At 39.7% G+C, this 15,000-nt stretch overlaps 1 protein-coding gene across 1 annotated transcript; it reads left to right on the forward strand.

Annotated features, from left to right (window-relative positions):
* The first annotated feature begins 313 nt into the window (after positions 1 to 313).
* Positions 314 to 14,199, forward strand: LOC310724675 (secretory phospholipase A2 receptor-like). Its single transcript, XM_083538945.1, has 6 exons — positions 314 to 772; positions 10,988 to 11,046; positions 11,234 to 11,605; positions 11,958 to 12,293; positions 12,398 to 12,489; positions 12,598 to 14,199. The coding sequence occupies exons 2-6, from the start codon at positions 11,013 to 11,015 to the stop codon at positions 12,739 to 12,741; spliced, it is 978 nt and encodes a 325-aa protein (XP_083395071.1). The 5' UTR covers positions 314 to 772; positions 10,988 to 11,012; the 3' UTR covers positions 12,742 to 14,199.
* Positions 14,200 to 15,000: the final 801 nt, after the last annotated feature.

Genomic DNA, 15,000 nt, shown 5'->3' on the forward strand with positions numbered 1-15,000 from the left:
TAGCTATGCTCATTTTTTCTCTCTAATTATTTTACTTTTGAGGGGAGCTTCATTATCTAGAGTGCAATGGAATGTTAATTCTATACATTCAGTAGCCTAGTCAAGCTCTGTGGGGTCACATGCTGATGCAATGTTAATAACTGCAGGAGATTATTAATAAAATTTGCTGCAGTAGCCGAAGTGAATGTATGTTTAACACGGTAAGTGACTGAGGCAGATTTTAAAAGAGATGAGGTAATCATCTGAAATAACTTTAGACTGTGACTGAATTATGACTACATTTTCTATATTTAATCCAAATGTTAGTATTAAATTGAGAGTGTGTCGCCACTATGAGTGGGTCCTATAACATTTTGATTTATTCAACTTTTACTTTGTAAAAATAAGTAAAGGATTTTTTTAGATGACAATTTTAAACAAATCCTCAGCCACATCCCCTGTGTCCTTAGTTCTGTGGTTTTACACTGCTGTGTAAAAGATTTGAAATCAGGAAGATAGTAAGAAGCCACAGCCATTTAGTAATTAATGATCCCTTTTTGCAGAAGTCATGCTATCTTTAATTAGATACTAAGCAGAAACTTCACTTGTTCACTTATTTCCTTCCACTTCGCGTTTCAGTAATCCAGTTTAGAGTAGGTGAATATGCACAAGCAGTTTGCATGAGACATCTAAACTGACGGAACACAAATAGCCAACTCAGTCTACCAGATACCAGAAGGAGTAAGGTGTGTTAGTGCTGCAAGACTGATTAATTGCCTTCTTCAGATTTCAGGTACTTTACTCAACACTGATACTGGACAACATTACATTAATGTTTTCATGTAATAAAAATTAATTTTAGGTAATTATCTGGATTTTTTTCCAGCATTTTTTCTTGGAGATTGCCACAATAGACATGTTTAAAGTGATCTGTTATCTATGTTATTTGCTAATAATGTTATTAGTTGTTCAGTGATGGAGACTTGAGTGTAAACTGTCTGTAGCATTCATGTTCATTTCATGGTGGTCTGAAAGCAGCAAGTGATTTTTCACGGGATAAAACTGAACATATAACATTAACATTAAAGACATCACAATTACATTTTAACATTCTGTAAATTCTAGTTTATAATTCAAGTATTTACAAGTAATGTGTAAAAGCACTGTGTGGGAGAGCGAGTGGGAGGGAGGAAAAAGGACAGCCACAACAGGTCGGTTCACCGACGTCACCGCCGTTCTTTATTAGAGTACTGGGATATGCATATATATATATATATACAGTGAGGAAAATAAGTATTTGTACACGCTGCTATTTTGCAAGTTCTCCCACTTAGAAATCATGGAGGGTCTGAAATTGTCATCGTAGGTGCATGTCCACTGTGAGAGACATAATCTAAAAAAAAAAATCCAGAAATCACAATATATGATTTTGTAACTATTTATTTGTATGATGCAGCTGCAAATAAGTATTTGAACACCTGAGAAAGTCAATGTTAATATTTGGTACAGGAGCCTGTGTTTGCAATTACAGAGGTCAAACGTTTCCTGTAGTTTTTCACCAGGTTTGCACACACTGCAGGAGGGATTTTGGCCCACTCCTCCACACAGATCTTCTCTAGATCAGTCAGGTTTCTGGCCTGTCGCTGAGAAACACGGAGTTTGAGCTCCCTCCAAAGATTCTCTATTGGGTTTAGGTCTGGAGACTGGCTAGGCCACGCCAGAACCTTGATATGCTTCTTACAGAGCCACTCCTTGGTTATCCTGGCTGTGTGCTTCGGGTCATTGTCATGTTGGAAGACCCAGCCTCGACCCATCTTCAATGCTCTAACTGAGGGAAGGAGGTTGTTCCCCAAAATCTCGCAATACATGGCCCCGGTCATCCTCTCCTTAATACAGTGCAGTCGCCCTGTCCCATGTGCAGAAAAACACCCCCAAAGCATGATACTACCACCCCCATGCTTCACAGTAGGGATGGTGTTCTTGGGATGGTACTCATCATTCTTCTTCCTCCAAACACGTTTAGTGGAATTATGACCCAAAAGTTCTATTTTGGTCTCATCTGACTACATGACTTTCTCCCATGACTCCTCTGGATCATCCAAATGGTCATTGGCAAACTTAAGACGTGCCTGGACATGTGCTGGTTTAAGCAGGGGAACCTTCCGTGCCATGCATGATTTCAAACCATGACGTCTTAGTGTATTACCAACAGTAACCTTGGAAACGGTGGTCCCAGCTCTTTTCAGGTCATTGACCAGCTCCTCCCGTGTAGTTCTGGGCTGATTTCTCACCTTCCTTAGGATCATTGAGACCCCACGAGGTGAGATCTTGCATGGAGCCCCAGTCCGAGGGAGATTGACAGTCATGTTTAGCTTCTTCCATTTTCTAATGATTGCTCCAACAGTGGATCTTTTTTCACCAAGCTGCTTGGCAATTTCCCCGTAGCCCTTTCCAGCCTTGTGGAGGTGTACAATTTTGTCTCTAGTGTCTTTGGACAGCTCTTTGGTCTTGGCCATGTTAGTAGTTGGATTCTTACTGATTGTATGGGGTGGACAGGTGTCTTTATGCAGCTAACGACCTCAAACAGGTGCATCTAATTTAGGATAATAAATGTAGTGGAGGTGGAGATTTTAAAGGCAGACTAACAGGTCTTTGAGGGTCAGAATTCTAGCTGATAGACAGGTGTTCAAATACTTATTTGCAGCTGTATCATACAAATAAATAGTTTAAATATCATATATTGTGGTTTCTGGATTTTTTTTTTTAGATTATGTCTCTCACAGTGGACATGCACCTACGATGACATTTTCAGACCCCTCCATGATTTCTAAGTGGGAGAACTTGCAAAATAGCAGCGTGTTCAAATACTTATTTTCCTCACTGTATATATATATACATACACACACACACACACACACACACACACACACACACCACCGCTCCCTCGGCTTTTATGCGCCTCCTGATCACTGAGAAAGAAAGCAAAGACATCCGGTTTTATTAGTTGCAGGTGAGGCAAATCCCCGCTTACCTGCGTCCTGCCTCGCCCCCCATTCACAAACCGACGCTCGGCCACGCCCCCGCTGCCACACACTGGTACACATCTTGGCAAAATAATACTTATTAGAGTGCATGTAAAACCAAGCTAAACATTTAGATTTTCGGATATATTTGTTCATGTTCCTTAAAACCTATAAAAACTGGCAGGACTTGGTGGTGGTGTAAACATTCATGTGCTGTAAATGTATTTAAAAATGTTAATCATAACAGCGTGTCCGATCCCCCACCCCTCACCTCATTTATGGCAGTGTGAAGTGTGTACCTACTCATAGAGTGAGCATTCACTTCTGTACTTACATGTGTTTGTTTTTATTTAATTCATGTCTCTGCCCCTAATTCCTGAATTGTCATTTCCATCACATATCTTAAGTGTTTACAGCTATTTTGCATTCGCCCTGTAATTAGCTTGTGGTTAAAAACATGATGTGCATGTTTACATTTTGCAAAGTAACTCATTTGTTTAACTACGATTACAAAGCCATTTAGTTATTTTTGTTCTTATTAATGGTTTTCTGATGAAGTTTCTGGTTTCCATGTTCATGTTGTTTGCCTCTTTCCCGTTCTTAGTATGAATCATGTTTTGATTCTGCCTGACAAATGGAATTTTTTTGCCTGTTTATGCAATAAGCCATTTTTAGCACTTGCATCTGCTTCTGCTCCTGTGCTTTTAGTGCACATACATGAAACAGGGTCAAACACAGTAATCAACAGTGTTTTCAGCTATGTTATACATCAATTCTTTTAAATACCTTTCAAATACCATTTCAGTGTAATTTATTGTAATTTTTGGTTTAAAAATATACAAAAATAAAACCTTAAAACAATTGCAAAGTACTTCACCTGCTAACTGTCATGTACTGGAGGCAGCAGATGCATAGCAAACTTTTATTTCAAAAGTGAGGAAAACAATGGTTAGTGAAATGTGACATGCAGGAGCTACTGAGATATAGTTCCTCTCCTCTGACAGAGCCTCACACCAGCCCCTGTCCCCCAGGCTCCCGGCATGCAAATCACCATTACAAGGAGTGCAATTATATGAGAGTTGACAGTTAAAGAGCACAAGTGTTCTGTTGCTTTAAATTCTCATTTCCTTTGCTTGTCTCTACACATGCTTAGGTGTTATCCTAGAGAAGTTTCATGTATGTGGACGAACTCCTGCATTTCAATTAATAAGAGACACTTGTTAAACTGTTTCTCTGGTCTCGGCTCATCATCCAACATGGTGTCAGAAGTGGTCTGCACAAACTTAAGATGACATTCACACAGTAAGCTGTCAGAGATTGCTGCATGATAAATTATGGCTGAAGGCTTCAGCAGACCCAATCCACTTGACTTTAATGGCAATATCGCCAAAATGATAAATTCATTTCTTCGGTACACTCAAAGAAAGAGCCTCGCACAAAAGCATTCACACTGCTTAACCTGGCTGGCTTGGAAGCCATTGAACGTGAATGAACGTTCGTGTTTGCACCCGTGGTGTAAATGGGACAGAGAGAAGAAAGATGAATAATAACATCAGCTTAAAAACGTCCCACAAATGTTGTAGTCCACAAACAAATTGTCAGAGGGCACGGGTGCAGGGCTAGGTGAGTAAAGACCCAAATGCAGGATGCACACAGGATTGTGGAGAAAACAGACTTTAATATAAAAAAGTAGAGCAAAGGGGCAAAGGCAAAAACACAGTCCAAAAACAGTTCAGGGTCTAAACACAGGCGAACAGGGTAATGCAGGGAGAGAACCAAAACCAAAAACCAAAACAGTGCAAAAATCCATTACCCAGAAAACAGATCAATACAGGGCAGAGCAAAACAAACCAGAAAACAGTCCAGAGTCCAAACCAGGAACTAGGGAGGCAGAGCAGAACAGAACAGGGATCAGTAACAGGATCAGAAACCCGGGAGATCCTGACACAAATATAACGATGGAAAGACATAAATTTAATTCGAGAAATCAAAAGTCAGGCGAGACAATTGAGGCATATGTGAGTAACTAAAGAAACAAGGCACAGAGTTGCTGGTTTGGAGATTTACAAGATGAATTGAAATGAAATGATGGAATAAGGAAAACTCCTGTGGCGTGACAATGTGTTGACATTAGCAAAGACTATTAAAATATGTCAGATACATGAACTAACACATCACCACACAAAACGCTGGACCAAAACACAACCTGACAAATGTGGACAGTGTTTAACCAACGGTAAAAAGGAAGCTGTTTCAAACTCTCAAACTCAGGCTAGACAAGTTTGCCTCACAGCAAGTTCATAATTGCAACAATTGTGGAGCAACAAACGAGAGAGATGTCCTGCATATGGCCAGCAATGTCACAGGTGCAAAAAATAGAACCACATCCAAAAACGCAAATCACCTAAAGTTCATTGCGCAAAAAAATAAATATATGAAGCATTAGTATATGATTGAACTTGACTCAAAACAGCCAAAGAAAACAATATCTTGCACAGTTCAAACAACTGAATTAAGAATGACACAGAAGCCTCATGTATCATGTCCCTGCAGACATTTGCACAAGTAAAGCAAGACAAGAATCAAGCAAGAAGGTGTCAAGCCATGTAAAGCTTGTTGCTTATGGTAGAGAATACACAGTGTTAAATTGCCATCTGAATGGTCAAATCTACACTCTACAGTTCTGTGTGGTCCAAAGCGATGTGCAGCCATTACTTAGGCTTTCCGGCTGCCTTCGGTTGGGCCTCATTTCCCTAAATAAAGCAAGTTTTGCTCAACAGATCAACACATAATATGCAGATCTTTTTATTATACCCAAACAAAACATAATTTTTGGAGTTTTCTGTTTAGGGAGAAATCACACAGCACACAGCACACAGCATGGCGCAAATGTTCTTCTTCAGTTTAATGCAAATAACAGACAAGTATATACACACACTGGAAAAAACCTGAGCTAAAACTGTTCCAGATAAAGACTTCCTGTAGACCTCACATACTCACATCGTAAAGATCCAATAGACACTGCACAGATAACAGGAATGTGTTTAGAGAACCAGTGTGAGAACCATCTTAACACTAACAATGGCCACTTCAAATCATTTATGATTTAGAACCTCACACCATAATATAGGATGTTCTTCATGGGAACAGGATCGGTGATATAAACAGCAAATGAAAAGAAAAAGACAAAACAAAAACAACAGATTTATTTCATTTCATCCCTACATGCATATAATCCTTCATCATTATCACTCCAATCGAGAACTTTATGTCCTGTCTTACCATCATCATCATCAAACATGGCAACGTAACGTAACAGTTTCCTCTCTGAATAATGTGTTTAAAGAGAATAAGTAAAATAAGTGTAATTACATCTATGCACATATAGTTATAGAATTTAGACCTAGAGCAGGTATCAGGGTACGCTAAACTAAACAGTCGAGTGAGTCAGATCTTCACCCCGGAGGTGGCCCCCTTTCTACAATAAAGAAAGGATCTTTTCGTGGGCTCTCAACTGTTTCAGCCCTGAACACTCACTTAGGCTGGCTTCTTAGGCCAACAGACCCATAAGGGCACAGAATAAGTGGGTGCTGTTTTGATCCTGCTTGCGTGTATCCACTGTGGCTGATACTCAGTCAGAACTCCAGTTCTGGTCACAGCTAGAACATTCGCTGAACCCAGATATTTCGGTTCACCGACCTTGGTAGGCTTTAGACTTCGTATCAGGACCTGCTGATTAGGCACAAAAGGGTGTGTTGGCTTATCTGTGGGCAGAGGAAGAGTTAGTGAGATATCAGCACTAATATAATTACATTTTTTAACCAGGACAGAAATGTAGTCGTCCACCATCACTTCCAGGTTACCTAAGAAAGAAACTCCAGTGCGTCCCCTGACCCATGGGGTCGGGAAAGGCTTGAACATTAAACTTTCAAAAGATTAGTTTTTATTTGAAGATGGGGTCATTCTCATTTCTGTGAGTACTGCCGGGAGAACAACAGTCCAATTTCGGCCTATGTCAGTGCAGGCTTTAGTATCCTGCTCCTTAATGGTTGTGTTCGTTTGTGTCACTCCAGCTGACTGTGGGTGAGAGGGAATATTAAAATGCCAGTCAATTGCTAAACTTTCAGCCAAAAGTTGTGTTACTTTAGAAGCAAAAGGTGTTGCCATTGTCACTTTCAATCACACTAGGAATACCAAACCTAGAGATGATCTCTTTGGTTAATATTTTTACAACTATTTTAGCATTCTCTGTCGCACATGCAAATGCTTCTGGCCTTTTACTGAATCTATCAACCCTAACCAACAGATATCTCAAACTTTATACAGGTGGCATATGTGTGAAATCTATCTGTAGGTGTTGGAAAGGGGCTTCAGGAAAAGTAAGCGCAGTATGTTGTACAGGTCGATGTACGTTAGTTTTGGATCAATATCTGGTGTATTGGTAATATGTGAATTGTACAGCATTTTAAACATCGCCTATGAGATTAAAATGTGCTATGGGCTTTCCATCAGCTGTTTTAAAGTGTCTTTTCGGCAAAATCATGTACAACACCATAAGCATACTTAGAATCAGTGTATATAGTAACTACTTTACTTTTTGACAACTGACATGCTTTTGAAAGTGCCACCAACTCTGCAGCTAGTGCAGATGTGTATGGTAATGATTTAGCTTCAACAATTTTATCAGGTAGTCTAACAACTGCATATCCACAGAAATACACACCAGAAGGTTTTCAAAGGACGTGACAGCACCATTTTCTCAGCATCCCGGAACATCAGAGCCACAGCAGCCACTGCATGCAACCATTCTGTGTTGATGTAAACACACAGACCGCTGCCACGAGTCTTACCGCACAGAGCTGCATTCTGTTAGCTTTTAGCCTAGCACTAGCCCCTGTTCGCTTTCCACGCTTCCTCGCGCAGCCCTTTTTTTCAAATCCCCCTCCTCCGTCTATCCACCGCAGGCGATGCCGAGGTCTGGAGGCCTGGTTCTCGAAGCACGCAGAGGTCGAGAGCTTCTGCCACAGATCATCATTTATTGTGTTATTGGGGTGGTTTCTGAGTTCTTTGAGTGTTTTGCGGTGGTACACAGGGACACCGGTTGCTCCGATGTCCATATGTTGCATAAGGCAGGCTACAAAGTGAAAGTAGCACCATTTTGGACCCGCAGCGGCCGCTGTAAGCTACTGCCGCGTCGCCATCTTGGATCCAATGATCCAATGTGATGTATGTTATGTGTAGATCTCGCTAAAAAGATACGTCTTTAATCTGCACTTAAACTGTGAGAGTGTGCCTGAGCCCCAAACACTGTCAGGAAGACTATTCCAGAGTTTGGGAGCTAAATGTGAAAATGTTCTACCACCTTTAATGGACTTTGCTATTCTAGGATCTACTAGAAGTCCAGAGTTTTGAGATCTCAGGGAGCGTGACGGATTGTAGCGTGTTAGAAGACTGGAGAGATACATGGAGATAAACCATTTAGTGTTTCGTAAGTAAGAAGCATATATTAAGTTTGTAATCTTGTGTACAGTGTAGATTTATTCATTGCTAGAGACTCAAAGCACTTTTGTACGTCGCTCTGGATAAGGACGTCTGCTAAATGCTGCAAATGTAAATGTAAATGTAAGCAGTAGTTTGTAGTCGATTCACAACTCAACAGGAAGCCAATGTAGGGACGATAAGATTGGGGTTATATGATCGTATTTTCTCGACCTTGTAAGAACTCTTGCTGCCGCATTCTGTACTAACTGAAGCTTGTTTATTAATGATGCAGGACATCCACCTAGTAATGCATTACAATAGTCCAGTCTGGAGGTCATAAACGCATGGACGAGCTTCTCTGCATCAGATATAGATAACATATTTCTTAGCTTAGAAATATTTCTAAGGTGAAAGAAGCTGTTTTTGTAACTTGGTTGATATGATTATTAAAAGACAAGTTGCTCTAAAATAACTCCCAGATCTTTTACTGTTGAACTAGTAGTTACAGAACAACCGTCTAAATGCAGGTTGAGATGCTGGAGCTTCTGTGTACTGGTTTTTGGGCCGATGAGAAAAATCTACGTCTTATCAGAATTCCACCTTGATGGCCTTCTTCCTCAGGAGAGTGTTTACTTCTTATTCCATGACCAGAGCCTGCTGGTTTCCCACCAGGGTGGGAAGGAGCCTGTGAAAACAGGGTGGAGGAGACCCAAACTGAATCGAGTAACCTCGCTCTATAGTGCGCAGGACCCACTTAGACACGTCTGGAAAAGTTTTCCAAGCTGCCAGAAAGTGCTTTAAGGGTATTAGTCTCTCCAGACTGACCTCCGGTGTGCCTAGAGCCGGGGCAGTGCCCTGAAACGACTCTAGGGGCTTAGAAGAAGGTGGCGAGATCTCCTGTACGATGGAGGAGAGAGCTCACTGGAGCTGGCCCTAAAGCCCTATGGGTGGCAGGGTTAACGGAGCATGTCCCTGGGGGGCCAAGGCAGGGCAGCCACCAGACCCCTTCACGGCCAGATTCTCGGGTTGCAGTTGGTGCAATTTATTTATAATAAAAAACACAAATAATAATAAATGATAATAAATAATAAATATAATAAAATTTATAATTAATTTGTTTTTATATATATATTAACCATGATCCACAAGCTCATGGAAGAGTCCTGGTTGTGCCATTTAAAAAAATTTAAAGGCCACTGTGCTCTTGAGAGTCTTCAGTGCAGCAGTAATTTTTTTGTAGCCTTCCGCAAACCTGTGCCTTGCAATAACTTCTCTCTCTAAGATCTGCAGGTAATTTCTTTGACCTCAAGACTTGGTTTTTCTTTTGATATGCATTGTCAGCTGCTTGAATAAAAGACTAAAGTGGGGCTCGAGGTAGCAGAGCTGAAGATGTTGAGATGTTCGTTGGGAGTGACAAAGATGGACAGGATTAGAAATGAGTTTATTAGAGGGACAGCGCATGTAGGACGTTTTGAAGACAAGGTGAGGGAGGTGTGATTGAGATGGTTTGGACATGTGCAGAGGAGGAACATGGGGTATATCAGTAGGAGAATGCTGAGGATGGAGACACCAGGAAGGAGGAAAAGAGGAAGACCAAGGAGGAGGTTAATGGATGTGGTGAGGGAAGACATGCAGGTAGTTGGTGTGAAAGAGGCAGATGTTGAGGACAGGGGGGTGTGGAGACGGATGATCTGCTGTGGAGACTCTTAATGGGAGAAGCTGAAAGAATAATATTAATAAGATGAAGAAGAACGCATTGTCAGCTGTAGAGAGGTGTCTGCCTTTCCAAATCATGTCCAATCAACTTTTCTACAGGCAAAGGGTAGAAAATTATTTTAGTTTTGTTGCAAAGGGTCTGATTACTTATGTACATGTGATACTTCTACAATAATCTCATTATTTTGTAGTGTAGAATAATAATTTTTATAAAAAAGTAAAGGGGGTCTGAATACTTTCTATATACATGATAAAAATAATCATTACAAAGTACTTTATTGACAATTTGATTAAAAAAAAGGCAATCTTTAATTATATTAACATGAATTAAAGAGGTTTTTATTTGATATTTAAAAAATTATCCATTTAAAAATCTCACATTTTTAATTTTGACATTTGGACCCCACTGTATATACATATACCTATCAGGCATAACATTATGACCACCTGCCTAATATTGTGTTGGTTCCCATTTGCTGCTAAAACAGTCGTGACCCCTTGGGCATAAACTTCTTCAGCAATTTGAGCTACAGGAGCTCGTCTGTTGGATCAGACCACACGGACCAGCCTTCGCTCTCCACGTGCAACAATGCGCCTCGGCCGCCCACGACCCTGTCGCTGGTTCATAATAAAGAGATAATATTATTCACTTCACCGCTTAGAATGTTATAATGTCATAATGTTATGCCTGAACGGTGTACAATACAAGTGAGTTCTTGTAGAGCAAAGTGGTACATTAATGGAGCCGCCCTGTGGATTGGATGTTAATCACATTTTATATATTATAGTAAACTATCCAGTAATGTGGCAGTAATGAAGCAGCAGTTTGTACTCCTGCTTTTCACTGGTGAGTGAAAATATGTCACATAATAAAAAACATGATCACAAATGCATGTGCAATTGAAGATACATTACTAACAGTTTTATGTATCATATAGTTATGAAACTGTTCTGCCAAAGTACAAATTATTAAAATTTATTCATGCTAAACAGCAGAAACTACACAAACTAAATGTTAAAAACCTTCTCCACAGGAGTACTTCCCCTCGTCCTGTCTGTCCCTCGTAAGTATCATTTGATACAGCAGGGGAGAACATGGAATGATGCTCAGGCATACTGCCGGGCTAAATACATTGACCTGGCAACCATCAACAGTAACGGGGACATGGTCAACTTTCGCAATGAAGCACAGACACAAAAATTCAGTTCCAGTGCATGGATTGGACTGTACACTAATATAACCAGCTGGCATTGGTCCTTTAATAACGAACCTCTGGGCAGTTTTACATTCTGGGAAAATTCAGAGCCTAACAACTATGGGGGAAATGAAGAGTGCGTTTTCATAGTTAAGGGGTATTGGTATGATGCACCATGTGAATTAATACTCAGCTTTGTGTGTTTTGATGGTAAGTAACAAAATTTAGTTCTCTATCAACTCTTTCTAGAATATTACTACTATCAATAATTATCTTTATTTAAATAGGACATTTTTTTAAATATTAATTTATATATAAATATATTAATGCCCTAATTGAGGAGAGTAAAAAGAAGCAGGCTACAGATATAGAAATGCTAAAAAAAAAGTATTTAATTTTATATATTTATTTTAACTTGTAAACCATTTAGCTTGTCTATAACTGTTAATAATTATTGAGGAATTCACTAAATACATCTTTAACCTTCTGATTATCTTTCAGGAAAATTCACATACCTTAAATACTCACATGAAATCATGAACTTTTACTTTCATTCTCACAGACAGTATCACTGGATCTGGCAGCTACGTTTTAATCACTGCGGCTATGAAGTGGACTGATGCTCAGAGTTACTGTAGACAGAAGTACACAGACCTGGCCAGTGTGAAAGATGCAACAGAAAACTCAATTGTAGGGGGAAAAAACAGTGGGCAGTGGACCTGGATTGGACTCAGCAGAGACCCCTGGAAATGGTCAGACCAGACCACTTATTCGGCCCCCATTGTGTGGTTACTTGGGGATAAAAATGATTACTTGCAGAATAAAAGTTGTGGCGTTTTATCTAACAGCATTGGTGATGTAGCACGGTGCTCAGACAGTATGCCTTTCCTCTGTTACTGTGAGTTACATTCAAAATCCGTTTCATATTTTGGCTAATAAATTTTATTCTTAAATTTGTTTTTATTTTTGTATATTTGTTTCTATGTACATTTCTGCCTCCAGCTTTCCCAGATCAACTGCCGGTCATAAGAATGAAGGTCAAGTCCAGTCAGGATGTGAACGATCCTGAAATAATGGCATCCGTGATGAAGAAGGTGGGTTTCATCAGCATCATTATACTTCCTATGTAGCATCTTTACAAAGCTCCTTAAAAATCCTCTATCCTCCATTATTCACTAATAAACTCAAGCTCTGTACTTCAGATCAAGCAGAAACTGACAGATCATGGAATCATGCCTGAGAACATCACTGTGAAATGGAGAGAGCAGTCAGATGGAGTGGTCTTTCACAAGGACAAGGAAAATGTGATTAGTTCTCTGAATAACACTAGGCAGCAACATTGCTAGAATGCATTTTTATTTAAGCTTAAGTTAACATTGATGTCTTTGCATATGCACATTACAGCAAAATACAGCATATAGTGTGATATTTGATGTGTTTGGATTTGGATTTTTAGCTTAAGTATAAATTACTAACAGTAAAAAATAATACATAGTGTGGAACTGTTTGCCTTTTGTTTAAAATATATTTGTATATAAATGGATACTAAATTATTCTTAATTCAGTGTGGGTTTTTCCTGCATCTATCTAAGAACTCATACAATTTTAGGTTACACTGAATTATTTATATATTTAACTAACTAAATGTTTCCTTCTATAATAAACACTGGTCCTGGGGTTGGTGGTAGATCAGTGGATTCTGGATCCGAAGGTTATTATATATTTAAAATAATTAATAATGCTAAATTGTAGTTTATATCTGTATATAAGCCCAAAAGCCCCCTATTTACATCTACGATACTTGGCAGATGCCCTTATTAAGAGAGACTCACATTAGCCTTGCTCAGGGGCCAAGGAGTCGCCCCTTGGTGTGACTGGGATTTAAACTCATGACTCTCGGTTCCGAAGACCAATGCCTTAACTGCTAAGCTACCATCCCACTATGTAATTCTAGCATTTTCTTTAGTGTTTGAGGGAAATGAGGAGGTGCTAGGAAAGCTTGGGTGAACCCAAAAAAGGGATCTTTAATTTTTTCTTTACTTTTCTACTTTATCTTCATCTAAAATAAGCACCAAGCGATCCCCTTGGGCAGTCCGTTCTAAAAATCTACACAAATAATTTTGAAAGGGTTCAAGACCATGGGTAAATGTAATTTTGTGATGGCATGACATTGATGGATTGAAGCCTGTATCCAAGCCCCAAGGAGATGTGGACCAATAATCCCACTTCTATCAGGCTGCATTGTGGCTGGAGACACAGCCACAAAGCTGTCTAGCAATGCCAGACATGGCACTGGACTTTTTCTGCAACCCTTCAGTAGTTTGTAATTATATGCTCCAGCACCATTAGCCTGACTACTACTTTGGCACCATACTTCAGAGTAGCACTCATCTTGGGTCAGAGGGAGATGAAAAGATGGTTTTATTGATAACCTCAACAAAAGGGCTCATTATTTTCTTCCAATATTCAACCTCCTTTTTATTTATTTATTTATTTATTTTTACCTCACACACAGGACTTTGTGCTGACCAGCTCTCTCACCCTCAAGAACCACTCATAATTATCCACATTATGCCTGTTTCTTATCTCTTACACACAGAAGACTTATTAGCCAAATATTGCACATCTTTACCACTCACTTTCCCAGTCCCTCCTCCTCCAGTGGCCTGAGATCATCAGAGAAATCCTGGTATGATCCAGAGTAGTGCTTTATAATTCATCAGCTTCAATTGTTAGTTTTTGTTAAGCATTTAAAAATAATATGTATCCTTCAATTGTTGTAGATGTAAAAAGAAAAAAAAAAACATGTACAGTAAGAACTCTTAATTAAAGAAGGATTTTTATCTCGCTATTTTCATTTCTCGGTGCCAGAACCGAGAAGAGCCTTGGTTCCTCTCGTGGTTTCTTATTCATACCATCTCAGAAAGTTTTTCCTTGCCACAGTTGCCACTGGCTTGCTCATTAGGAATAAACGTACAATTATAAGGAACAAATGTATAGGCACTAAACTTATATACTTATAAAGCCAAAGTGGAGGCAGCTGGATTGGAATACACAAGCATTTAATCAACAGAAGCAGGGTTGAGACAGGCAAACACTTTGGTGCACAGAAATGACAGTCAGCGAGATAAACAATGTGCAATAAACAATGTGTCAAAAACATGATGGTCGAATAACAGAGTCAGGTCGAAACATAAAAGGCATGAACATAAATGCCTCCGTAAAGTGAAAGGAGCGAACACAATATTTTGCAGTTTCAGGTAGCAAGAGAACTGGTTAAATAATGCCAAAATCTGGAAGTGTTCGTAGGATCTGTTAGTGTTCAGAACTTGGGCGATGGTGCCCTCTGTTGGCTTAGCGGGGACTTTACAACTTGGCTGTCACATAACCAATTTATTCCCTATCGGATTATACCGGCTTTACGGACTCAACCCGCGTGACGGTTCGTACGCTCTCTAACTCGTGTGTGTGTTTTGCTGTAATACAATAAATCATGGTAGAGCTACTTCCGCTCCCGATTCGTGGTCCGTACCCTGACACGTGATTTGGATGTTACCACTGGGCCTGTTAAATACACATTTATACAACTTTATAACTTCTTTATC

This window comes from Silurus aristotelis (genome assembly GCF_946808225.1).
Source record: "Silurus aristotelis genome assembly, chromosome: 4".
Taxonomy (NCBI): Eukaryota; Metazoa; Chordata; class Actinopteri; order Siluriformes; family Siluridae; genus Silurus; species Silurus aristotelis.